The sequence below is a fragment of the Cynocephalus volans genome, chromosome 11, assembly GCF_027409185.1.
Source record: "Cynocephalus volans isolate mCynVol1 chromosome 11, mCynVol1.pri, whole genome shotgun sequence".
Lineage (NCBI taxonomy): Eukaryota > Metazoa > Chordata > Mammalia > Dermoptera > Cynocephalidae > Cynocephalus > Cynocephalus volans.
The window spans coordinates 119,047,614-119,074,954 of record NC_084470.1 but is presented as its reverse complement, the minus strand read 5'-3'; the positions used below and the strand labels follow the sequence as shown (position 1 = coordinate 119,074,954).

Below are 27,341 nucleotides of genomic sequence, written 5' to 3'. Positions count from 1 at the left end.
ACTGTGTGGGGCTGGTCTCACAGCTTCTCAGTCAGAGAGGCCTTTGTGAGGGTGTGATCATTCCCCTTCTCATCCTGGGAACCACTGTACACCCACCCCCGCTTCTATGTCTGTTCCAGAATGTGTGTAAACCAGTGGAGGAGACGCGGCGCCCGCCCACGCTGCAGGAGATCAAGCAGAAGATTGACAGCTACAACACCCGGGAGAAGAACTGCCTGGGCATGAAGCTGGTGAGCGAGGCCTGCCCACCACCCGCTACCCAGCCCCCGCTCCACGGCCCCCTTGTGCTCTGGCTCCTCTGCTCTGCCTTTGGGTTCTGTGGCTACCCCCTTGCAGGTCCTTCTCTTTGGGTCTCTGGAGGCCTCAGGGGTCATGCAAGGCTGACAGCCTCGGCTGTCGGTGGCCTCCATGTGCTTTAGGGAAATAGCGTGGGCTTTAGAATCAGACCCAGATCCAATCTCTGGTCCTGCCACTTTTTCACTTGGGAATTTGGGAAATTTTCTTAATTTCTCTGAACTTCAGTTTAAAATAGAGACCGTAATGCCCATTTGTCCAAAATCTTGTGGGAATTAAATGATACATAATGACCAAGGGCTCAGTATTGCTTGGCCCCCAGAAGGCCCCTGATAAGGGGAGTTTCCCGCTCCTCTTCCTGCCCCTTAGATTGTGCAGTGCTCAGAGAGAAGAGTGCACCCAACTTAGTGCTAGGCTGCAAAGCCATCTTTAATGGGGAGGGGAGAAGGTAGAAAGACCCTGCCCCCTGCTGGTTGCTGGCAGCAAAGGGCTCTTTGGGGCTTCAGCCAGGTGGGCACCAGAACTTCCAGTCACAGATTGGCCCAGGTGTAAGTCTTAAAGGCTGTAGGTTCTTTGGAAAGAGGGGCAAGAGGAAGGGCAGTGGGCTGGCTCTCCAAGGACCTTATTGTCGGGCCTTCCTGCTCCTCGTTCAGAGGTGTGACCTAGAGAGGTCACCCCAGATCTTGCCTCTTAGAATGGGAACTCTTTTGGGACAGCCAGCCTGAGCCCCTCGGGAGGGAAGCCACCGTGGCCTGACAAGTCCTCTCTGCAAGCTGGATACTGTGGGCCTTCTCCTGGCCCACCTGGGGGAAAGGGCAGGCACCCAGGTCAGTAATGGCAGGAAAGACCTCAGGGAGACAGGTAGGGGGTTGACTGGGGTGGCCCTATTAGGAAAGGCCTCTGCAGCACCCAGGGTGGCAGATGTGATCATGCAAGATGGACCGTCTGACCCCACATGACGTCCCCCATTGGCAGAGTGAAGATGGCACCTACACGGGTTTCATCAAGGTGCATTTGAAACTTCGACGACCCGTGACGGTGCCAGCGGGGATCCGGCCCCAGTCCATCTATGATGCCATCAAGGAAGTGAACCTGGCAGCCACCACAGACAAGCGGACGTCTTTCTATCTGCCACTTGACGCCATCAAGCAGCTGCACATCAGCAGCACCACCACAGTGAGTGAGGTCATCCAGGGGCTGCTCAAGAAGTTCATGGTCGTGGACAATCCCCAGAAGTTTGCACTTTTTAAGCGGACACACAAGGACGGACAAGGTATGAGGAACAGCTCCTAACCAGAAACTGCCTTTCTCAGCTGTGTTTGTGCCCACCCACTAAAACCCCAGCCAGCCTTGGGTGGGAGGAGTGGGCTTCCCCTGTGTACGAGGGTCCAGCAAACCACATGGCATTCAGATCTGTGCAAGAACCACACACAGAATCTGAGCAAGGAGACAAGAGCAGAGCGCTTGACAGGACAGCTCATGGTGCCCTTAACGCTGTGTGACTTCAGGAAAACCACACCCCAGGCTCCCATTTCCTAATCTGTATAATGGGAGGAATCCGCCCCACCACACGTAATCTTTTGGGAGATAATGCGAATGGAAACATGCTTTAAACCCCAAAACAGACACCCAAGATAAAAGGTCATCGCCCTGTTCGTTCTTGTCAGGCTCATTTCATTAGGTTGAAAGGACTCTCTAATCCACTTCCAGTTCCAAATACTCCACCTCTGCATTTCCAGTCCTGTCCCCCCAGCAGGCCCCATCCCCCTTTCCCCAGGTGAGCGCCCTGCCCCCTCTCTTGCTTTGCAGTGCTCTTCCAGAAACTCTCCATTGCTGACTGCCCCCTCTACCTGCGCCTCCTCGCTGGGCCTGACACTGAGGTCCTCAGCTTTGTGCTAAAGGAGAACGAAACTGGAGAGGTGGAGGTAGGTCTAGACTCAGGGTGTAGCGGGTGGGTGCGGGTGGGCACTGTCCTCACGACGCAGCAGAGGTGGAGGCCACACAGCAGCCGCAGTGGGAAATGACTGTCGGGAGAGCTGAGCTGGGTGAGTGTGGGGCCAGAGTTCTGTGTGTGAGCCACGATTGTGAGCACCCTAGGCTAGCAAGTCAGGGCCTGAGTCTGGCAAGGCCCATGGAAAGAAAGGATTTCGTGTGCTTTATTTCTGAAAACTCAGAGTGGAGGGGGACTGAGAAACTCCCTGTGTTCAGGCCCAGGCTGTTTTGCTCCTGGATGGCCTGAGGCCCAGCAAGCTCCGCCTCTGGACTCTGCTGGGTATAGACATTTTTGTGGCATTTGTGTCTCTCCTGTTCTTAAATGCTGACCTCCTTCCCCCGAGGGGAGCTAGCCAGTGTCCAGTCTTGTGGTGTGAACTGGGGTGAAACCAGGCTCGTGCCCCCTGTGGCCTGGGACTTGGGAGGTGGGGTCCTTGAGGAGTGACCTAGAGCAGGAGAGGGTCTCAGTGCCTGTCACATTATGTTCAGGGGAGACCTCGGGTTTTAAGGAACAGTCTTGGGGGTGACTGTGGAGACTTGGGGGATATAGGCAGGTGGGCAGCTTTGCTTCTGTCTGCTTTATATATTGGAGTCTTTAGAAGATCATATTTGGAGAAAGGACTCCTCTAAAGTGTTTGAACACTGCTGGCCCTGTGGTAAGCTCATGAGCCTGGGAGTTTGGAGACCTGGGTTCTAGTTCCAGTCCTAGTTCTTGCCACATGAACTGTGATTGTGGCTGTGCCACCTTCCGTCTGTGGATTTCAGGTTTCTCTTTTATCTAATGTGGGGATTAAACCAGATAGACCTGACTATTCTTTTGTGCTCAAAGAGCTTAGGAGTTTCAGTCCTCGACTCCCTCAATCCTTAGCTCCTGGGTCAGCCTGAGAGAAGTCAGACTTGCCTTCTGCCCTAAGAGGCCAGGTCCCTCCAGGCAGGCCTGAGCCAACCGGGCTCTCTAGAGCTTTTCAGGTTACATTACCTCACGATCTGCTTTGCCAGCCATGGCAGGCTGGTACCCTAACTCCACGGCAGATGAGGAAACAGGCCGAGAAGTAGGAAGTGCTACTTCTCAAGGTCACACGGCTGGTGGGAGGTGGAGTCATGTTCAAACTGGGTCTCCTGAGCCCAGGTCCAGCTCTCCCCATCCTGCCTCTTGGGGGTGTGCATGTTGGGAGCCTGGGGCGGTTCCAGCCTCACTGTCAAGATCTCAGCTGCTACCATGAAAACTTTGGATTATTGTCTCTCAAAATACAACAGAGTTCATGGACTGGTAACTCTTGATTTTGAGATGCCAGGATTTGAAATTTTGTTGTTGGTGTGACAGACATGTAATCCAAGCTTTAATCACTGGATCTGCCTATTCGGCAGCAAACTGTGGGTGAACCACTGATGTCAACCACATGAAGGGGGCGGCAGCGGGGCCCCTCGGGTCATGTCACCTTCTAACCTGTCTCCTACTCTGTCTCTCCCTGTCTCTTGTTCTCGCCTCACAGTGGGATGCCTTCTCCATCCCTGAGCTCCAGAACTTCCTAACAATCCTGGAAAAAGAGGAGCAGGACAAAATCCAACACGTGCGGAAGAAGTATGACAGGTTTAGACAGAAACTGGAGGAGGCCTTAAGAGAATCCCAGGGTAAACCTGGGTAACCGGTCCGGCTTGCTCTCCTCCCCGTGCTATCGGATTTGTTTTTATTATTAGTTATTATTTTGCAGACACTTTTTCTCAGGACACCTCTGGTGGGTGCCTTTGTGCCTGCTCAGCATTCCTGATGTGGCACAGAGTCTCTTCCACAGACAAGTGTTTGAGCAGGGGTTGATTCCTGCCCACCCCCACGCCGTGCCCCTCGACAGACTCTGCCAAGGATCAGTGCTGGGATCGGTACTTGTGAAATGGACAGACATCATCCTGTCTCAATCTATGAGCCTTTCACAAATCAAATAGTTGCCTCTCATCACCAAACTGGAACCTATCACACCAGCCGGCACAGGAAGGAAAAAGGTTTTAGATCTGCATGTTGTTTCTCTGGCTTTGATTCCTCTTCAATTTCTCTTATTTGCCACATACAGTACCTTTATTTATGAGTGAAACATTGTAGCATATTCCTTTAGCAGGTCTGAGTTAAGCTCCTGAAAGCAGAATAATGCCCATAAAAGGATTATCCCTGTGGCCCCAAGGCGCCCTCTGTTCCTGCTTAAGGAAAGTTCATGGAGCTCCTGGCCCCAGATGCGTGAGGTGTGGAGCACTGATGCTGAGCGGGGCTCAGAGACTTGCAGAGAAGCTGCATCCTGCCCTGGCCCTGGCTCCTATTGCACCCGAGACTGTGCACGTGTGAACCCAAAGGCACATGTCTGCGTGTGTGTGGTACTTAGCCACATCTTTGTCAGTGAACTATTTGTTTTTAAGGTACACATTTGAATTTAATATTGCATTATCCTCATGTGTTTCCACCAAAGGGAAACTGGCCATTACCATTTTTGGAAGTCTCCTGCTGAGTGTGGAAATCAGGCAGTAAGAGAAAGCCAAAAAGTGTTGCAGCAGAAGGTGTCCAAGCTATCTTCAGCCTTCTCCCAGCTAGACAGCAGAGGAGCGCCTGAGCCGCCTTGGTTGCCCCCCTGGCCTCCAGCACTGCCTCCTCCTCGCACTGGGACTTTGGGATCTCTGGGTGCTGCCAGAGGAGTTGCCTTGAATACAAGGGGGGAACCTCTAACTCAGCCAACATGGAGTCCTTTCTGTTCTGAAGCACAGGTCAGCCCATGGCACTGCGCTCAGTGAGCCCCTGGGCTTGGCCTCCCCTTTGACCTCAGTGCCTTTTGTTTTCAGAGAGAGATAGGAGCAGGGTGTGTTTGCTTGAAGCTCTGCTGCTGGCTTGCTCCTGCCAGGAAGTGGACAACAGCAGCATAGGAGACAAGGCCGGGAAAGCCCTCCACGTACGGGGCGAGGGCCACATACCTCCTTCCCATCTAACTTCTGGGATCTGACTTCTAACAAGTGGTGTCAGACGACATTGACAGGGAGGATCAGATTCCTGACTCTGTACATTTGTATGGGCTCCTTGTTCAGGTTCAGACTTACAATAAATTAGCCAAACATTCCCGCAAGTAGCCAGGACTGCAAAGACAGTCCAATGCAGAAGGAGGAGGACATGTAATCTTCAGAGAAGGGCCAGTTTTCCAACCCAGCCTTTGAGACCATTTCTTTGCTGTCCTCTGCCTTCCCAAGTCCCTCTTGGGTTGGTTCGAGCCCAAGCTTCTTTGTGTAGCCTCAGAATTTCCCTCTCTGACCTATGCTGAGTCCACACTGCCCCTGATCCCAGAAGGAATGCTGACCCTTTGTCATATGAACTGTGCATAGTCTTCAGAGCTGCAAAAGCAACACAAGCTAAGACTCTAAAAGATTTTTTTGAACCACAAAAACCCTGTTTATCTGCCATCTCATGTTCAGCCTTATCACTTCCCTCCCTTAAAAAAATCTCTCTCCCTGCTGTATATTAAAGGGAGCAGGTAGAGAGTCGTTTTCCTTCATCCTGCATGTCTCTGACATTAATAGAAGGCATGGCTCCTGCTGCAACCGCTGTGAATGCTGCTGAGTACCTCCCTCTATGGGGATGTCTATTTTATTTTTGAGAAGGGAAAAAAAAGTCATGTGTATATGTATATACATAAAGGCATATAGCTATATATAAAGAGATAAGAGTGTTTATGAAATAAGAAAACTATGGGGAAAATTTAGACTTTATCTAAAGCACAGTTAGACCCAGGACCTATGCTGAGGTCTAAGCCTCTGAAAAAAGTATGTATTGAGTATCCTTTCCTTCCCAGAGGTGGGTATAACTGCTGGTAGTGCCTTCTATGGTAGTGTTGCTCAGTGTGTGTTTGTTTTGAGGATATTTTCTTTTTAAATGTCTTTCTTATAAGGGTTTTAAAAAAAGTAATAAAAGCTTGATGCAAAAATGATTCATACTGAAACATCGTCCTTGAACTCCACAGAGCTAGGGAGTAAAGGGGATTTATTACAGAAGGAGATACTGAGTTAGAAATGGAGGGACTTTCTGGAGCTAAAGATTATCAAACACCAGGACAGGCTACTGAGGTAAGCAATGATTCTTCTATTTCTGGAATTATTTAGAAATAAGACAGATAGGAACGTGTCTTTGAAAGTTAAGATTTCACCTAGAGGAAGAGAGCTAGATTAGATGACCGAAACAGTCCTTTCACTTTAGCATTCTGACTTCCATCAAAAGAATGTCTTACTCATCATGGAAATAACCACATAAATATTACTAAAAAGAAATTCTTGCCTGCCTTCCAGTATTGATCACGTATGATGCAATGGTGGGGCTGCAGGGGCTCTTCAAAGCCCATACAGTTCAGTCTCTGCCTTGCTGAAGGAGAGAACACCCTCCCCAACAGACATTCTTAAAATTGTCAAAGAACAGGGCACAACATCTGTTCACCCAGACCTCCAAGAAGTGCACCTTTCAATAATTTGCCAAAGCCTGGAAATGAACCAGTTTCTGCTTTTCATTGAAATTTGTTTGATTACAGCATGGGGTCAATAAACTGAAAGTTGTAAGTTTGACCTTGACATATATTATCTGGCTTAGCACGTAGAGAAAAGAATCCATCACACAGTATATTTCCACCCGGCCTTCTTACATGTTTCAGTGCTGTCCACAAGGGAAAGAGGGAAAATGACTCAATGCAAATGTGTCACCATTATGGAAAAACCATTCAAAGCACAGGTCTTGACAACCCTGTTATCACTGCAGAACTCTGGGTTAAACTACACAAGAGGAGATGTTCATTTTAGACCCAGCCCCACCACTTACTGGCTTTGTGTCTTTAGCGGGGATTAGCAAGGTAAGACACAACCTCTCTGAGCTTCTAATTCCTCGAGGAATGTGCAAATCATGTCTGTGAAAGAACTTTGTACAGTACTACATGTCCTTTGTATTCATATAAGCAGCATATTTTATTATTCCTATACATATCATACTCCCTCCGATCACACTGGCCATCCAAAGGCTTTGTTGTAACAGGATCCCGCTTGGGGTCAATTTCTAGAGATCTCTTTCCCAGTTCTGTATGCTAATGACAGTAGAGATAGGATTAGTGAAATTAAGGCGTTTACTTACAAGGGAAAAGGCCTATTCTGGGCCTGAAACAAATGGAGGGAGGTGCCCCACACTTTTACACCATCCCCTTCTTCCTCTTCAAGCCTCAGATGGGTAATTTGTGGATATTGCTGATATTTTCAAGCCTTTCTTTTATCAGCTTTTTTTTTTTGAAGTGAGATGACAAAAAAGGAAGTTAATTGAAGTATAATTGTCTCTTGATGGTAAAAGCCAAGAATGCTTAAGGAATTTAGCACACTTCTTATTCCGCCTATCGTATAAGGAGAGCTCTGGGCACAGAAATGACTTCTACAAACTGAGTAGGGACCAGAGCATTGGTTCTGAACCTTTTAGGCATCAAGTGATCCCTTTGGGTATTTGACAAAAGCACGGTCCCTCTCTTAGGAAAATGACCACACAAAATCTTGCACACCATTTTAGGGAGTGCGTGGACCCTCTAACAGACCAGTGGAAGACCCCTTCAGTGAACCCCAGGTAAAGAAGTTGGGACTGAAGAAGGCATTTGTTGGATAAGAATCTTCACTGTAAAAAAGCTATCATCTTGGAGTTACATCACACATTTACCGTATAGTGGCAGTATGACAAAGTTGGTGAATAATCACTGTCGTATAGAAACCCATGTCCTAATTTACTTTTATTGTTTCTTGTTTCTATCTAGCCTAAATTCTGCCACAGTTTAGGGTCAATTCTTTCTTCTCTTGCCTTGATTGATGACAGAGAACAGCTGGGTTCTGTTTTCTACATGACTAACCCTTCAGAGATGTGAAAGAATTATTTGGGGGCTAGGTAGTTAATTAGACAGTAGGAAGCAAGAGGCTGTGTAATATCTGATAGGAGTGTAAAAACAGGAAAGCCCCACCTGCCTGAACTCTGAAGGGGCTCCTGCTTCGCAAGCAGGGGAAGAACTAAACTACTGAAACTGCATGAAATGGAAGAGATACTCCACTGTAGCCTCTTGTGGCGACATAAAATGCTTCTGACTTTAAGTTTTAGAATAGCATCTTAGCTTCGTGGAGGAAACAAGAGGGGAATCAGATTTAGACTAGAATAAAAATTTATTTTGGTAAAGAATTATATTTTTTATTTGCAAAAGCTGAAAATGCTCATATAAATTACCAGCCTAGAGCTTGGATTTCCACTGGATCCAGCACATGAAACAGAGTCTGTCACTTCTTCTTGCTGGGTTTGGGGGCCTTTTCTAGGCCTTGGATGTGTTTTCGAGGGAGCCGATACTCTTCTACAATCCAAAAAGCAGAAACTCATCAGTGGGGCATGACCATGCTCTGCTACTGCCCCTCCCCTTCCCCTTTGTCTCATGATGTCACTCCTTGGCCACAACCCCGTGGGTACTGTGGGCACCCCAGACCCAGCTAAGTTCCTGGCCCCTCTTGGCCCCACAGTGCGCTCATTCCTACTGCCAAGCCGCTGTTGGAACAATTTCTATCATGTGATCTGCTCTTCTACACCCAGCTCCAACTCAGCTTCTGAGGAAGCCGTCTGGGATGGAGCACTCACCCCACACCTTGAGGCTGCAGCGCGCACTTTAGTTAGTATTTTCACACTGAGAGCTACTTCCTGGGTGTACTTCAGGCATTCATGATTCCTCACAAAAGAGAGTCTGTGTGCGTCTGTTCAATCGTGTGCTCACCTGCTCTCTATCTTTCCTCTCAGCACTTCATTAGGGTTCTCTGCACAAAAAAGCTCAGCTCTAGAAGTTAACCACTAGGTACTACTGCCTTAGGCCATAAAACTAATTTGCTTATTGAACATTTAGTATGTGCCAGGCCCTCACGATGAAAAAAAGGATGGAGAAGGCCAGGTCTTTGCTTCAAGAAGCTCAGTTTAGAAGGGGGTTCAGACACTAGAAAAAATTAGCCAACATGCAGACACCAACCAGAAATAAACACAATAGGAAAGTGCTACATTAGCAATTTTCAAAATGTTAATTTAGGGAAATGGGACGTGCTCTGGGACAGGCCTTCCATGACCCTTGAGTGGGCTAATGAGCCTCTGAGGTCAAGCAGACTTGGGTTGTGGGAGGGCACACTAGGCAGGGGACAGCCCAAGTGACAGCATGCAAGTGTGAATGTGCATGGTTTGTTTGGAGAACAAGGAGCGCAGAATGGTTGGGGCCTGGAATGGGGGTGTGAGAGCTGCTGGAGAGCCTGCAGGGAACACTGGGGTCAGGCTGGGACCGTCTTCTTTACTGAGCTTAGGAGTTTATTCTGAAGGCATCGAAGAGGCATAAAACATTTTTTAGAGTGGAGTGATGTGATCATATCACATTTCAGAGGGGAATGCTTGCTTAAGGTTGACTCAGGCAGAGATGTGGAGGATGGTTTGAGGACAAACTGAAGGCTGGGTGACCCAGAGTTAGTAGGAAGAACTAAGGCTTTGGAGTCTAAGAAAATTCCAAGCCCAGCTGCAGCACTCAAGAGTTGGATAATCTCAGGGCAAAGTACTGAACCTCTCTGGACCTCAGTTTCCTCATTTGCAAAACAGGTAACAGTTCTGCAGCATCATTATGATTAAGAGAGATGTCTGCAACAAGGCCAGCAAAGTGCCTAGTACAATTTGGGTGCTCAAAAAATGTTTTATAAAAAGGGAAGCCCAGGAAGAAAACTACTCAAATACTATGATTGAGATAGCATTGAATTTGGAAGGGGCCAAAGGATCTGGTCAAATACTGGTTCCACCTCTTGCTAGCTACTTAAAAATTAAATGAGAGAGAGAGAAAGAGTGAGTGTGAGTGTGAGTGTGTGTGTGTGTGTGTGTGTGTATACATGGGTATTATGATAACTAGACCAAGTTGAGCTGGCAGAAAGATCTTTGTGGAGCTAGACCAATGCCTCTGCCCTTCAGAGGGGATGCTCACCTAGCAGTAGCCAGCTGAGGTGGTGGATCTGGTTTCCCTGGATCTGCACCTGCAGGCTGTCCTTGGTCCCAGGGACAGGAGTGACAGTGGTGCTAGCTTGGCATCGCTGCTGGAGGATGGCAGCCACTGAGCATGGCTCCAGACCATAGGCTTCCAAGTTCCGGACCAAGGTCACCTGGGGGGATATTGGGGACAGAAGACCGATGGTGGACACCCCCCCTTCCGGAGGGCCTTCCAAGCCTCAGCAGTTTCCTCACTCCCTCTGTTCTCTGATGGTTCACCATCTCTATAACCATGATACCTTTCTATCCAAATAACTTATTTTTGTGCTTCTTAAATTGATTCTCTCTACACCATCCAATATGTGTGTTACACATTTATTGGGACAGATACTCTCTATCTCACATATAATGGATACTTTTTAAAAAATGCTTTTTTTATTATGGAGAATTTAAAACATAAATGAAAGTAGAATAGTATAATGAACCCCCTGAACCCATCACCTGTTTCAACAATTATCAACCTAAGGCCAACTTAGATTCATCTATGTCCCGATCCACTCTCCACTCCTGTATTACTTTAAAGCAAATCTTCCCAGACATCAGATCATTTCATCTATAAGTATTTCAGTATGTATCTCCAAAAGATAAGGGCTCTTTTTAACATAAAAACAAAACCATCATCACATCTAAAATAATTCCTTAATTAACAAAAATTCCTTAACATCAAGTATCTAGTCAGCAATATGTGCATTTTTCTATTATTCATCAACATCACAAATGATAAGTATGTAGCTTTGGGATTAAAAAAAGAAATGAATGCCTTTTAAAAAATCACAGTTCTCCCCTTCTTGCTTTAAAACAAGTTCTCTCTCATTCATGACTAGAGATAGTGAAGTATGTTACTATCAGGGGTGGGTAGAGCAGGGTTGCTATCAATAAAGTCTATAAAAGTTCCAAATAACCTTAGGCTTTTCAAGGGACTCCAGACACAGAACATCTTAGAACCATAAGACTTTAGAGGTCACATCACATTTATTCCAACCCCTTACCTGATACATGAACCCTGACTACATCTTCCCCCAACAAGTGACCTAATATTTGCTTGCAGACCTCCAGAAAATAACTCATTTTATGAAGCACCAATTTCAATTTTGGGCAATTCAAATTGTTACTATTTATAGAAAATTATTGTTTAAATAAACTAATAGGAGTATACATAGAAATTGCTTGGTATAGTGTCTGGCACATAATCAAACACTCAATATAATAGTGGCTATTGCTAATTATTATTAAGGTTATCATTACTGGTTTTTATTTATTGAAGGCTTATATGCCAAGTACTACTCTAAGTACTTTGTCCATGTATATTCCTTCATTTGACCCTCTCCATGCCTCACGAGGTAGTTATTACAGGTTGAGCATCCCTACTCTGAAAATCTGAAATCTGAAGTACTCCAAAATCCAAAATGTTTTAAGCTCCAACATGATGCCCAAAAGAAATGCTCATTATTTCAGGTATTCAGGTTAGGGATGTATTCTGCAAATATTCCAAAATCTGAAGAAATCTGAAATCTAAACACTTCTGATTCCAAGCATTTAAGATAAGGAATATTCCTCCTGTATCCCTATTTTCCACATAAAGAAACTCAGGCAAAAAGAGATTAATTAACTTGCTCAAGGTCAAGCAGTGAGGCACGGGCTGCATTTGAACCCAGGTTTAATTTCAAAGTCCATGCTCACAACCGTACACTTCTATTTTGAACTCAGGTCTGTCTTCTTGGGATTTCCACCCAATAATCCTATATCTGTCTTCTCAAGGCATACAGACACTTCCCACTTCTCAAGTGCATTCCTTCTCTAGAAGACTGCTTTTCACATATCTGAGGACAGATGTAATTTGTTCCCTATAACTTTGTGTTGCCAAGCTAAACACATTGAGTTCCTTCAGCAATTTTTTATAAATTATTTTCACTGGGCAAGGCCCAAGAGATAATAGAATGTGTTAAGAGCTGAAAGCCCATAACATAGTTCTAAGAAAAAAAAATTAAGATAAAATCTTGTTGGCTTTTGGAACCAGGCCCCAGCAAGTTTCCTAGCACAAAATCCTAGAGGGAAGTCAGTGAGGGGGGTCAGCTTTACCTGTTTTATACAGAGCCCAGCCCAGACACACAAACATGATGTTTCACAAATAATCTTTGAGATGTTTGAGGCCAATCTAAAAACCTCCAATCATATTAGGGAGACTGGAACATAACAGAGACATTAATCGCCATCCTCAAACATTGTCTTTTTAAAATTACCTTTTTATTAGAAGCTCTCTGTGCTAGGGTGATGTCAATTGGACAGATTTTCCCTTTTTTGACAACGGGATCTTGCCCAGGAAAGGTCACTTGATAGGCAGGCTGCAATTTTTCCAAACATCTGAAATGGGTGGTGTGAGTTATAAACTGATAAAGCCGACAGAAACCATTTCTCCATTCCCCACTAGCAGCGGGCAGCCGGGTGTAAGCTGATCTTGCAGGGCAGTAGTTTGCAACCTTGGCTGCACATTAGACTCATTTAAATCACTTAGGGAGTTGCAGCCCAGACCAATTAAATCAGTACCTCTGATGAGACATCTATATTTTTTAAAGCTCCCCAAAGTGTGGCCAAGGTGGAGACCCACTGATTCAGGGAAGGGAATATCAGTGACCTGAGCCCCTGGAAACTGTCCACTGGTCTGACCTTCTGAGAATCTGTCCAGTCTGCTTTGTGGAAGTTACTACCTGTCTCAAAAATGGACCATACCCAGCCCACTGCCTCCAAATGCTGCTTCACATTTCTGACATTTCAAAAATGCATCTTTTACAGAACACCTTCACCACAAAGAATTTCTACCTTTTATCTAACCAAATTTTCTCTTGCTATCATTTACATCAGGATCGACACGCTTTTTCTATAAAAGGCAGGACAGTAGATAGTTTAGGTTTTGCAGGCCATATGGTCTCTGTTACAACTACTCAACTCTGCCTTTATAGCACAAAAGCAGCCCATAGACAACACATAAATGGGTGTGGCTGTGTTCCAATAAAACTTTATTTACAAAAACAGGTGGCAGGCCAGATTTGACTCATGGGCTGTAGTTTACTGGCTCCTGATACAAATTATTTTCATTTATGGAAATAAACTGTGGGGAAAAGGAGTAATAAGACTCTTTCCTTTGAAGACTTTAAGACAATTCACCCTGACCTTCTTTTGCTTCTAAATCTTGTTGAAGTTCTTGTTTTTAATTAATGTTCCTTTTCTTCCTCTCAAGTTCTCCTACATTGTGTGTTGGCTCAAATTGTTCCAAAGATATTCCACATCAGAATTACTTAAGCCTGTGTTTATATGGACTAACATGGTATAAATTATGGAAGATGGAGCTAAGATAGTGACAATTTTCCAGTTCAATGTGATAGATATTAAGGGGAAGGAAAAGAAAAGTTGGAAAGGGACTGCGAATCCCTATTACCTGGTCAGGAGACTGTCCCATGGAAGTTTCATGACTGTGTGCTGTTCATTCTTCTCTAAGATGCAGTCACATAGGATGGGATCTAATTTCACAAGACTAAAGAGAAAGAAGAGGCAATAAAGAAACACCCAAGATATGGAACCTACCTAAATGTCCATCAAAGGACAACTGGATAAGGAAAGTGTGGTATAAATACACAATGGAATACTGCTCAGTCAAAACAAAGAATGAAATTCTGCCATTCGCAGCAACATGGATGAGCTTGGAGAAAATTATGTTAAGTGAAATAAGCCAGGCACAGAAAGAGAAACACTGCATGTACTCACTCATAAGTGGGAGCTAAGAAAGAAAAGAGAAAATAAAGGAAGGAAGAAAGAAAGGCTGACCACAATAAAACGTTGAACTTTCAGAAGAAAACAGACCTCTAGTTACTAGAGATGTGAAAAGGGGAGGGAGAAGAGGGTTAGGGAGTAATTAGGTAAGGGATACAAAGAATAATTATGATTTGAATAATGAACATGCTAATATTGATTTTGATCATCACATACTGTACAGAAATACTGATAATCAACTCTGTACTCCATGAATATATATATAATCAAAAATAAGTAAATAAATAATTTTTTTTGGGGGGGGAAGAAACCCCAGACTTGCCCATCATGTGACTGCAGCTTTCTGGGCTTAGTTTCACAGAAGGCTAGCAAGGAAGAAAGACTGGAAGCAGGGCTCTTTATTTAAATGAAGACTTTAGATTAGGCTGGTAGGTCCCAACTTTTTGATCATGAGGAATGGAACTCTCTCCATCTGGCGGTTTATCATCTGCACCCACTTATTAAGAAGATATTACCAAAATGCTAAGATGACTTCAGTAAAATCTTTTAAAGTTTGCATTTTATTCCCCACAACAGCCACCTGCATCTGCAGATCAATGGCGGTTCTATGTGAAATAATATTTACTCAGTGTGTTGCCAATGTTGGCAGCGTATATGGGTCTGACAACAACTCTAGGTGTCCACAGCCCACGGTGTGGAAACCACTGGTCTTGATTTTTTCTAAGACACTGTCATTTCCCATGCTCCCTCCCAGACCCAAATGTGTCTATGCCTGCTGAAGACGACCACCCAACAAGACAGACCCAAGTTCTCCTCCTCCTCCACTCACTTTTTGTTGTCTGCATCAACCAGGTCATTTTTCTTGGCGTAGTTAATGATGATCATTCGGACCTCGCTGCCCTCGAGCATGCTCCCCTTCCTAGGTGAGGAGAAGTGAGCGGGGCGTTAATTCATGCCGTGCCAGGAGACAAACTGCAAACACCCGGACTCACTCCCTGCTCAGCAGGGCGCTTTCCTTGGCTTTCGGCCTCTATTTTCTTCCCTTTTCTGGACTGAGGTGAGCATGACCATGTGAAGAATAATTACAGGTAGAAACCGCCTCTGTTCATTTGGTCCAGAGAAACTTCCCCAGAGAAGGAAGCTTGGAGCTGAATGTGGGAGAAAGGGAGAACAGGGCAGAGCAGGTTTTGCCAGTCACAAAAGAACACTACTTGGGTTGAGAGGAAGTGGAGGCCAGAACACCAGGCAGGCAGAGAAGGGCTGCTCTCCAAAAACTCACTTGTGGCCAGACTCCTGGAAGAGCAGGGTCATGCTGGCTGGGACACAGTAGAGGGATTTTATATCTGGAGGGTGATAGGGCTGTCCCCTGCTACCCTCCTGGATAGTCGGGGAGCTCGGGGAGGGCTCGGGTATGACGAAAGATGTGATCCTAAAACCCAGCAGAAGGAAAGAAAAAAACACATTTTATACTAGTGTCTCGGCAAGCCCCAGTCCGTTGCCCAGGTGCCCTGGGGCCAGCTGAGCTACGGTGACCAGGCCCCCTGCACTCACCTCGGGTGTTTCCAGTCCACAGCCACAACGCTCTCCACCCCTTTGCTCAGCTCCTTCACCTGTATAACCTGCTCCTGCTGCATGTGCTGCAGGAACTTAGAGAGCTAAGGGAGAGAGGGCCAGTGGTCGGGGACTTCATTGATCCCACACACATACTGAGTGCCTAGGATGTGCCAGACCGAGCTCGGCAGCAACTGTGGAAGGATATGAGATGGTCTCTGCACTCATCACACTAGGATCTGGGAGGCCCCCACCCTGAGGGTTGGGAGCAGGAAGTGGCTAGAGCCTAACTCTAATCAGATATAAAGGGGTCAAACGGGGAGAGGAGAGTGGGCACCATCGAACTGCCTCAGCCCAGGAAGAGTTTTTCCCCTTAAACCTGCAATCAAAAGCTTAATTTTAACCTGAGCCCTTAGACAGGGCTTCCCCAGTGCCCAGTCAGCTCATGTCATCCGTGCCCCGGCATAGCTCTCTGTGTGGGTGTGCAAGGAAGGTTCCTGCTTACCTTTCTGTAGCTTGACTTCTTTATGTCCAGCTGTCGTCCTTCAGGGCTAATGGCAGATGGAAAAGGCAAGTTAAGCTAACAAGCAGTGGTGGTGGGACCTGCCTGGCACTGAGGGCCTTTTTCCTCAGCCTCCCTCCCCCACGTTCAGAGAGAAGCCACCATTCCAGAACTCTGCCCAGTGGTGGCATCTGCGAGGGATGCAGACTATGAGATAGTCTAAATCAGGGCTGTCCAATAGAACTTTTTGTGAAGACAGGATGTTCTCTATCTGTGTTGTCCAATATGGTAGCCACTAAGCACATGTGGCTAGTAAGCACTTGAAATGTGCCTAATGTGACCAAGGAGTTAAATTTCTCACTTATTTACTTTTAATTAATTTAGATTTAAAATAGCCCTGTGTGGCTAGTAGCTACTGTATTATATATAGCTTTAGATTCCTCTCAAACCAGACAATCTTTGGTGGCCTTAAAAGTTCCACCTGAAGGTAAGCCTTTCTACACCAAGCTTGTGCTGCAGGCACCAGGCCTGGGGCAGGGTTCAGCAAACTGCATCCTGTGGGCCAAATCTGACTACATCATCACTTAGCTATCGTCTGTGGTCACATTAGGCTATAGAGGTAGAGCTGGGTAGGGGTGACAGACCCTCATGGCCTGCAAAACCTAAAATATTTACTATCTGGCCCTTCACAGAAACTTTTCTGACCCTTGCCCTAGAGCAACTAGTTTTGGGGGAAGGCTCCTGATGAAAGCTATAAACTTCCCCTCTCTCTGGAACTTACATCTTCTCTTAAAATGTGACATTCAACAGCCGTGGGATTCTCAGGGAACCCTTCTAGAACCCACCACAGATTAAGAACTTCTATTCTAGAGAAGATTCTGGGACCCCTTTCCCAGTTACTTGCAACCCAGCAAGGTCAGGACAAATTACCAAGGAACCCATCACATACTCTAGATGCCACACTTATACAGGATGCCCTAAAGAAGCCTGTGTGTAAATGGGAAGAGATTACATTAAAAAACAGTTTTAAAAAAACAGAGCAAGATTCTCAAAAAGAAAGAAGTTCAATCTCCGGGTGAAAATCAATAAGCAAACCTCCTGATAGGATAGTATCTGTTGAGTGCTTATTATATGTCAGCCTAATTAATCTTCACAGCAATCCTGTGAGTACTGAAATTAGGGCTCAGAGAAGCCCAGTAACAAGATGAAATTTGCTTTGCTCAAACACCCTGGGGACCTAGCAGTTGAGCCCAGATGGCTCTTTCTTCAAAGTGCAGGTTCTATCTACAAGTAACACTACCTCTCCTGGTGGCTTGTGTTTTGGGTAAGGTGGGGGTTCACCCCAATTCTTGCTGATACAACCTAATCTGGCCTCCCTACTTTTCACAAGTGTGAGGGGGTTGAACATTCCAGAAGAAGCCTCCTGACAAAGAGGCTGCCCCGGGACTCTTCCTGTACAGGACATGCTGCTTGATTCATGAGAGACAGCCCAGAACTGCCACAGCAGAGGCAATGTTCAGAGAATCTCGGGAATTTTAACCTGCCATTTCCTCAACATCCTTTCACTGGCTTAGGTTAAGTTTTTAAAACCCAGGACCTAATGTATTTGCCAGATCAACCTTCTATAGCATGTCCCTCAACCAATCCCCCCTTTGGCCCTGTCCTGTCCTACTGCCAAGGCACAAGAGTGAGACCCAGTCCCTGGCCTCCAACCCACATCAGTGCCTTCCATACCAGCAGGAGAACATGTGGCTGCCAAGAAAAGTGCTGGTGAGTAAAGGCAGGTCAGCCTTTTTGACTCGGCACTTCAGAGCATGCAAGAAGCATCGTTGTAACAGTTCATCCATTTGCTCTGTAAGGGAAGACAAGACCATACCCTTCCTGAGACAGAACGCCTGCTACAGCACAGGAAAACTCCCCTGCCCAGCTCCATCCCCACCCCCACCTCACCCCCTTGGCTCTGAAAGGAACCCATTCCCAGGTACCAAAGCTCCCAGACTCTCTTGACCACCAAGCATTCAGAGAGGGATGACCCCAGAGAAGGGGTTAAGCCACAAAGTCCCACCAAGCCAGGAGCATTCACCCAGAAGTCAGAGCCAGAAGAAACTCTAGAGGGCTCTGTAGCTGGAACAGTCCAAATGCCAGGGCAGACTGGCATCCAGGAGACATGACTTAAGTGGAAAGGACTCCAAGGCAAGATGTCAAAGAGCTGCTGTGCCACCTCACCGAAAATAGGACCTTCTCCTCCTCTCCCAGAGCTTCAGTGCCATTCTGATCAGAAGTGGGGTGAAGCTCGTCAGCCTCCTAAATTGAGAGGAGGGGAGACAGGCCCTTCTCCTCCCAGAGCTATACCTCGAAGCGTTTTGCTGTCTGTGGAGTCTTGGTTTGGGGCCCCAGCACTGGTGTCTTCTGAGGCTTCTGAGAGGGACTTCTCCCCACACGCCTGATGAACCTCCCCAATCTCCTCCTCTCCCTCCAGGGTCAGGCGCCTCACATCCTCCTGCAGGGTGGGGTCCACCTGGACAGACCCCTTGTCTTCACTGAGATCTGTGGGATCCAGTGCCAGTGGAGCAATGGAAGGTGGAGAGGACTTGTCCCCAGATTGCCTGGAAAAATCTCATGTCAGAAACACCAAGGAGCAGCCATAACACTCTCCAACCCTGGTCAGGGAAGAGTTAGCCAGGAGTTCAGAGCTAGCAAGAGCTGACAGGCAGGAATGTCCAGGAGAGAGCAGAGAGCCTGTGCTCTCATCCCAATTCTATTTTCAATCCTGGGCCCAGAAAAGTTCCATGCCTCAGTTTCCTCATCTCTGAAATGGGGAGAATAAGTCTTGCCTCTCCCTATCCCAAAGGAGTAATAATATTATTAACAGACATCATGAGACAGAGAAAGATCAAAGAAAAAGCAGTTAAAGATATGCCCATAAAAGTATTCCCTTCATATAAGTTAAAAACAATAACAACATTTTGAATTAAATAACAACATTAAGATCATAAATGCGTCTGTAGTACCAGTTGGTGACATTCAAACCCAAGGCTCAGCACATGTAACAAAACACAAACACCTGGACTGCTCAAGGACTGTGAAATCAGTGGCTTCTGTGTTAAATCAAATGCAATCTAACTTGCAAAGGAGAGATTACCATGGTTTTCTGCCACTAAGCTTTAGGAAGACAAAAAAAAGCGATGCCACATAGCAGAGTGTATAGAGAGGTAATAAGCTTCATCTCAACCAAGATATGTAAATCAAGCTAAGTTTTAACTACTAGCGGTAGCAAGGCTTATTAAGTACTGTTAATAATAGTAAGGCCAAAGTGTATGTTTAGCCTATTCTGACCAGCTAAACACTATAAATATTTTTTAAAGGTGGTGGTGCGGGGGGACTGAGGCAGTTGATGATAAAACAACTCAGATGACATGACCTTGACTGCTGTTGCCCAGACTGATAGTTAGAAAAAAAGGTGCTAGGAGAACATCAGCCATCAGCCTCCAAATATCTGCTTAAAAAAACAGGCTAATGAGGTTGTACCCCCAGCAAAGTAGGGCTTGGCCAATATAGCTGACCTTTATTAACAACAAGGGTTTGAACTTCGTGGGTCCACTTACATGTGGATGTTTTTCAGCCAACCCCAGACGGAAAATACAGTATTTGCAGGATGGAGAACCCATGTATATGGAGGCTGACTTTTCATATCCAAGGATTTTGGTATACACAGGGGTGGGAGACATGGTTGGTGGGGGGAGATGTCCTAGAACCAATTCTCTGTAGTCAACTGTACTTGTAAAATGAATAACTCCAAGGCTGGGCTAGAAAATATAAGGGTGAAACTATACCAATAATAAAAGACCAGGTACAGAAGCTCCACTGGCGCAATTGGTTAGCGCGCGGTACTTATATGAAAAGACCAGGTACATTGTTTTTGAGAAAAGTACTGTTTCCTGTTTTGGTAAAATGACAAGAAAATAACCAGAACGTGAACTGGTATATGGCTCTAGAAAGCAACCATTACAGTCTGAATGTGTTATTCCACAATGAGGAGGAGATGTGAAATATGACACGTGAATAACATGGATGTAATTGGCTTATCATCCTGGTGCCTGAAGATCTACCCTGCTTTGGTTTGGATTCAGAAGCACTTGTCACAGGGCCAGATGTTGCCTAAAATGTGCGTGGCAGATAACGCCAGATTGACCAGAGCTATTAAAAAAATGAATAACACCATACTGAGGGGCGGAATAGACAATCCCTAAGGAGAATTCCAGGTCTAGGATTCTATAATTCACCTAGAAAATAATCAAAGTTCTCTCTAACTTCATGCCCAACTAGGAAAAAAAATTCTTTATTCTTTTCTCCACATATGGCTAAGAAATGAAAATCTGGGGTCAGCAATTTGCCTAAGGACACGGCTAGAACAAAACTGTTACTCTGAATCCCAGACTGTATGCTCTCTCCAGCCACTCTGGCTCTCTGTGAAACAGAAGAAACACTGTACCCACCACAAGTGGTCCTGGTAAGTGTGCAGTACAGAGAAGCCCCTTCCCTTCAGGCCTGAAGTCAGCATCTCAGCTGTGGACATGGCAGCGACTCCGATCGCTATGGGGGCTCTAAGAAGAAGGAGGCCAGAGACAGGGGTCAGAAAGTCTACCAGGAAGACACATGTCAGGACCATCTTTCCACACACGTGGTAAAAGCATCACGGTTACCAATTTGAAGCATCCACTTCTATCACAAAACCAAACTCAGCCCAGTCTCAATTTTCTTCAGATTACCTACCTATGAATATTATTTTCAAAAATCCCTTGACCAAACAATCCCTTGACCTTTCTGTACAATTAACTCCTCTGCTGACATTATCACTGCCTTTGTTTTATTCTTATTATGAATTCAACCTAGGCAAAAATGTAAATGATCTCCTCTACTTTAAAGAAGTCATAGTCATCCTATAAGGAAGTTTAGAGGGGAGGCAATTCATATGCCATAAATTAGGCTGAGGGATGCCTTGGGGAAGAGAAGAGACAGCTAGTGGAGCCAGTTTGAGAAATTCCTTCTGAGTCGGCTTACTTTGTATAACTATGTATCTAAGAACTGGGTGTTTCCAGGATACCAAAAACAACCAAATTTATAGTAATTATAAAAACTCCCCAAGCCCAAATGAGAAATCTGTCAGCCCAGTGTTACTCAAGCACTGATCACACAAGGCCTGTAAGGATATGTGGCCAGCTAGATAATACTGAAGAATACATAAGCCTGGCAAGGTAACTTGGGTCCAAGGGAGAAGATTCTAGGGCAGAGTTCCCAATACCTGAACTTAAATTTTTTTTACTAAACCTGGTGGCTCCACTTATTGTGTCTACAGTTCAGTTCTTGCCACAGAAACTTTGAATCTGGATTCTTTCCCAGTTCTTAAAACAGGGGTCTTTTTCTTCTACCTCTAAAAAGGTCAATGGCTCAAGAACTCATCTTGAACATGACTTGTATTTTTAACAAACTCCTTGTACCCTTACCCCTGCCACAAACCATCACCAAGCTCCATCCCGATAAACACTCTAAAGGCTAAATTGAGCAGGCCAAATATCCTTTATATTGTTTTCTCCTATCTTGCATAGAATACTTGGGGGCCTGCGGGGTGGGGAAGATAACACCACCATGATTCTTTTCAACTGTAATTTCTGCTACAGGCAAATAAGAAAGGTTCCTAGGTGCTTGGTTTCAAAAGGTGCAAGGAAAATAGAAGAATATGAGCAGCAAAAATAAGATCTTTAAACACTGACCCCTCTCATGCTTAAAATCTCTCTTTCCTTCTCTCTCAAAGAAGCAGTGATTAAAATAATGAGATGTCATTTTCACTCACTAGAATAACACAAATGAAAATGACCCATCATATCCAGTGTTGGCAAGAATATAGGGAAATAGGCTCCGTATATGCTGTAGGTAGGAATGACAACTCAGCTTTTTTGTAGGAAAACAGAAAATACACACGATCTTCAACCTAACAGTTCTGCTTTTTAGCATCTACTCTAGAAAAACATTGGCACTGGTGTCCTTAGAGGCATCGATAAAATATTGTTTGTAACAAATTGCAGGAAACCTCAGTTTCCATCAGGAGAGGACCTCTTCCATCCCCATACAGCAGGTAAAAAGATTCAGCAGATCTGTGTGTTGCTGACATGGAAGATGTCTACAACATATTAAGTGAAAAAACAATACATATACAGTAGAATTCAGCTTGTATTTTGAAACAAACATACCTAAAGCCATACATTTTATATGCACATGTATATGTGCAATGAAGAAGGGCAGCAAGGATGCACATCAAAGTGATAATGGTTTCTTCTAGGAGAAGAGGATTTTGGGGTGAGGGGGCTTTTGATTTTTCAGAATTGTTCATACTATTACTTTTTTAAAAACACAGCAGGATGATGGTTGAACAACTCTGTAAACACAAGAAAATCACTGAATTGTATATTTCAAACAGTTGAATTTTGTGGTCTGTAAACTATATCTCAACAAAGCTATTAAAAATAATTTTAAAATGAGGATGATGATGTGGATGATGAAAAAAAACTGGGAAGGTGACGAAAGACAAGGAGAGACCAAGAGAATGTTACAGACAGGTGACTAAGAGCATATGACAACTAAATGCAATGTGATATCCTAGCTTGGATCCTTGAATGGAAAAAAGAATTACTGGGAAAACTAGGGGATAAAGTATGCAATTTAGTTAGTAATATTGTACCAGTATTGATTCCTTATTTGTGATAACTATACTGTGGTCATGTAAGATGTGACCATTAGAAGACGCTGTGTAAGGAGTGTATCAGAACTCTGTGCTATCTCTGCAATTCTTCTGTAAATCTAAAATTAGTTTAAAAAAAAAAAAAAAAGTAGCAGCAGCAAATACATTCAGCCCAGATGTATGAACACCCCATAAGCTCACTGTCAGTCCCCCAGGCCCACTCTTTGCTTCTTCCAGAAGAATGTATTTTTTCTTTCAATCATTCCTTTGTCCATATGCTTAGGAAGTCATCATTCCCCTGCACATGCCCTTTTACCTAAGTTTTTCCCCCAAAGGCACAGATGCTTGGCACAGTACCTGTTCCCCACCAAGGCAATGGCACAGAGGTCGCCTTTCTGTACCTGAGGCAGACCAGCAGCAGGCACCACTAGTCCTGGCAGCATCAAATCTGTAGCAAATGAAAAAAAGCATCACGACCTACATTCTGCCTCCATCTAATTCCATGGTTTACATCATCATTTATTTATTAAACCAACAAAGAAACATTTAATGAGTATCAAGTATGTTATTCATAATGAAAATGAAAAATGGAAACTTGAGTATCAGACCATCTCCCTTTGAGGAGCCAGTGGTCAAACAGAAGCATCAGGCTGAGTGTCCTATACCATGATCTATCTTGTCACAGTTTCCTAAATCCAGCTTATTGGTTTAAAGTATAATATACAGTGGTTCAAAAAGTATGTTCACATCACTTATTTAAGCCTTATAGCAGGGCCACAGAGGCCTAGAGAGCCCATGGAAACAGCCAAGTGAGAGACGTAACACACACATAAGGGATAAAAATTCCATTTTTCAACAATATGAACACAGGAAATGGGTAAATTTATTAAATTAGTTGGCCCTTACTAAGTAGATTTCAGCCAATAGCCAGAATATAGAGAAATCCTCTTACCTGCTCCCCCCATCAATTTTTCGAGTACGAGAGGCCATGTTGTAAAAGTCGGTAGAAGATCGGGATAGGACCATAGGGTGTACACTATACAAAAAGAGACCCAGAAAACACTTACTACCAAAAAATCAATCCCCTAGAATATTGGCAAAACCAAACACTATGGTCACTTTAATTAGAATACAGAAAAGAAACTCGACTGAAAGCTAGAGAGAGGGTTGTGAGGGGATGAATGAGCTTTCATTCTTGAGAAAAGCAGAGACCTAAGAAACTGCACGTCACTCAGTTAGAGGCCTCTATTGTTCCACCTGGACCACAGCAGCAGAAAATGGCCACAGTGGATGAAAGTGGGGGCAGTGAAACAACGAGGCTTCCATTTATGACCTCAGAAGCAAGTAACCTAAGAACAGGGAGCCAGCTTGTTAGAAATTTTGAAAACTTTCCCGTGTTTACTCCCTCTATTTCCATAGTGATTAACAGGAAAACCTTCAGCTCAAAAAGGGTCTGAGTATGTCTTCAGGTGCAGCATGCAAGTGGGGGTAGCGGTAGGAGTGACCTAAGGAGACCGCATCACACTGTTGCAGCCAAGCTTGGAGGAAGAAAAGCCCTAAGTGACAAAGAAGGTGCCAGCAGCTACAGAAAAGAGAAAAGGAGACCAAGTACCTGAGATGTGTGACAAAGAGAGAATTCAAAGAATCCTAGAGAGCCTAAGAAGGAATCCTTGTGAGACAACCCAATTGAAGTACAACACTAAGACAGCTGAGTACACAGCTTAATTAATCCAGCCTCTTTCCTATCACAGTATCTCTCTTCAATATCTTAAGATAACCCCGCTATGGATGTTTTTAAGAAACATTTTTACATGCCCTGAAATTCCCTCCTTTTCATGACCTCTGTTTTATCCCATCCCTACTTTGCCCACTGTCAATTCTTCAGCCATTGCTCCATCTCAGAACTTCCCTTTGCAACCACCCTCTCTGTGTTAGCTCTTCCTCCTACAGAAGATTCTGGTCTCCAAAAGTCCAATTCTAGAAACACTAGGTCCACAAAGATCCTTAGGGATGGTACTGGAAGATTTTGTGCTTGTTTGTTTTATGGGAGGCAAGTTAATGGAAGAAGCAGAGAGGAGCAGATGTTAGGCAAGGACTATAGTAATAGCCATGTCCATCCTGTTGCCGTACCTGTTGGATATAGATTTTTCTCCAGTTCAAATAGGATGGGGTTACCGCCACTCACGTACACAGTCACTGCATCCCCTTTGTGAGCATACAGCTTCACAATGTTGAGCTCCTCCTTTCCAGGTACTAAATCAGAGACCTGATCGGTTCCAAGGGTGGGGAAAGCAGCTGTCACATCAGCCCGAAGCTTTCTCCTGCAGAAAGCACACCAGCACATGAATGCTGCCAGCATGGACTTCAATAAATATCAAGAATTCAGAAGCACTCATTATAAAATCATGAGGGCCAATGAAAGACAGCCTGGTTTATGATGTCCCACTCTCACACACTCTTCCAAAACTTCCTATTCTCTTTCTCATGCGGTGTCTCACCTATTTTCATACGTTTCTGAGGTATGTCTTTCCATTTTATGGATGGGAAAACTGAGGCCCAGTGAGCAACTCAAGTTAGGCTGACATAAGAAACTCAGCCTTGCCTTCCAGTTTTCATGCCTGATCCTCCGAACCACTCCTTTCTTATATGGCAAACACATCAGCTTATGATTAAATAGCTATACCACAGCACCAAGAATGACAAGTACAGGACAGTTTTCAAAACTCCCGATGTGATATCTGCGTTTGCCACACCGCACAGATAAGGCTCCCCTTACCACATGCGCCTTATCCCCTCCCTCTTCACCCTCCAGCAGTCTCTCCTGCCTTATACACTTTTCCTCATGTACTTTTAGTTCTTGGTGCCTCATCTGATCTCTCCCAAGGGGATCTAAGCTCTTTCGAGGGCACGGTCCCTGTACTCCTTCATTTTTTGCCTCCTGCACAACACCTTAAACAGTCTGTCGTCAGTAAACGCTGATAGAATTACGTTTTCTTTCAGACTCACTAGAATATCCAAAAGACAGCCCGGGAGATAAATCAGGCCTCCTCTCCATCCTCACCCTCAAAATGTGTCTAACACACCCTTGCACCCTGGGGTCCTTTCCCGGGCTGTAACCTTAGGCCCCCGCCCCAGGTCTGCTGACAGGGTTGTGAGGCAGCCGGCCCGAGAGATGTCTGGATGCCCCGGTGAGCAGAGCAGGTCCCTTCCCTCCCTCACCTGTCTGACCCCTTGATGGCCGTGTTGGACTTGACCCGAAAGCCCTTGGCAAACATGACTGCTGGGGTGGCCCGAGGAAGACAAGGTGAGCACAGAAGCCCGGGATTATCAGGAAAGCGAGAGTGCCGCGGCTCCCCAGCCCTGAGCCCTGGGGGCAGCCATGCTGGGGCCCGGCCGCGAAAAGAGCCCGGCTGGAAACCCGGACTGCGCAGTTTCGGGCTGTTGCGGCTACGGAGGCCGCTGCCGCCCCTAGTGGCGAGGCCAGGAACTGAGGCAGGGCGGGATGGGGCGGACTCGGGGCCCCGAGCTTGAGGGACGTTCCCTCCCCCGCCCGCCGCTCCGCCCCCCCCCCCCCCCGCCTCTGCCCAACTCTGCGCCTGCGTGAGAAGCCGGGTCCGCACGCTTGTAGTGGCGCGGGGAGTTTCAGTTCATTTCCAGCCCATCTGCTTTAGGTGGTTGGTTGAGAAGCTTTGCCAGCTGCCATTCCATTCAATCTAGTTCAGTTCCGCAGACATAATTGAATTCTTTTATTAAACTTGCAGGCTTTTTGAGTGCTTTTCTTAAAGGCTTTTCCCTATTAAGATCTTTACATTGTATTGTAACCTGCAGGCCTCAGCTAGGATTTTCTCCTCCCTGTTTTCTAGTTTACATGCCATAATAATAACAGTAGCAGGGAATCCACTCTTGTTTCAGGTCTGCCCGAGACAGTCACGCAGTCAGAGGAGAGAGATTAGGTTTCCCTGAGAGAAACACCTGTGTATCCTGGAGGCAAGGATTTAAACACCTGAGTACTGGCCCCTACTAAATTACATTGTGTATATTAAAACTTCAGAGCAGAGTACCTATCAATCAATAAAAAATCCTAACTGCTTGATTCTGAGATACAGTTGCACGAAGGAGAATTCTACATCGGCTGTCCAAAGAGTAGGCCTTCTGCGGTATCTGCCCACCACCTATTGTGGCCTAGAGGCCAGCCCCAACTCGGGCTCCTCCTAAACTTCTGACCCACCAGGCCTTTATTCTGAAGTACCTCAGCCACAAAGCCAATGTCAGAGGAGGACAACAACCACAGACTCCTGTCCCCTTGAGCTCACATTTGGTCACACTTGGGGTATACGAAACATTTGGGGTCTCTTGCAGCACAACTGCTGAGAAGCCTCTGGCTAGGGAGCTAAGGAAAAGTTATTCAGGGGAATACTAGAAATTTCAAG

The 27,341-nt window shown here is 45.5% G+C and overlaps 2 protein-coding genes across 3 annotated transcripts in view; one reads left to right on the top strand and one right to left on the bottom strand.

Moving 5' to 3' along the window:
* The window catches only part of RASSF5 (Ras association domain family member 5), a 68,833-nt gene extending 62,594 nt beyond the window's left edge, over positions 1–6,239 (top strand). For both annotated transcript variants that reach the window (XM_063114271.1, XM_063114273.1), the window contains 4 exons: positions 120–230; positions 1,270–1,567; positions 2,104–2,219; positions 3,780–6,239. In XM_063114271.1, coding sequence (XP_062970341.1) covers positions 120–230; positions 1,270–1,567; positions 2,104–2,219; positions 3,780–3,932 — 678 coding nt within the window. In that variant the 3' untranslated portion in view covers positions 3,933–6,239. The remainder of the gene's footprint in view (positions 1–119; positions 231–1,269; positions 1,568–2,103; positions 2,220–3,779) is intronic.
* Positions 6,240–8,470: 2,231 nt separating this feature from the next.
* On the bottom strand, positions 8,471–26,317 carry EIF2D (eukaryotic translation initiation factor 2D). The gene is made up of 15 exons (XM_063114261.1): positions 26,131–26,317; positions 25,042–25,232; positions 23,864–23,947; positions 23,269–23,359; positions 20,672–20,779; positions 18,528–18,781; positions 17,910–18,027; positions 16,179–16,224; positions 15,674–15,777; positions 15,402–15,551; positions 14,952–15,041; positions 13,791–13,886; positions 12,598–12,718; positions 10,296–10,470; positions 8,471–8,657 (listed from the first exon to the last, which is right to left on the bottom strand). The coding sequence occupies exons 1-15, from the start codon at positions 26,184–26,186 to the stop codon at positions 8,587–8,589; spliced, it is 1,755 nt and encodes a 584-aa protein (XP_062970331.1). The 5' UTR covers positions 26,187–26,317; the 3' UTR covers positions 8,471–8,586.
* Positions 26,318–27,341: the final 1,024 nt, after the last annotated feature.

Coding starts and splice junctions, on each gene's coding strand:
- EIF2D (XM_063114261.1), bottom strand. CDS start 26,186: ATGTTTGCCAAGGGCTTTCGGGTCAAGTCCAACACGGCCATCAAGGGG. Junction 20,780..23,268: donor ATTGCCTTGGTGGGGAACAG/GTACTGTGCCAA, acceptor CCTTCTTCTTAG/AGCCCCCATAGCGATCGGAG. Junction 18,782..20,671: donor ACTTACCAGGACCACTTGTG/GTGGGTACAGTG, acceptor AGATTTTTCCAG/GCAATCTGGGGACAAGTCCT.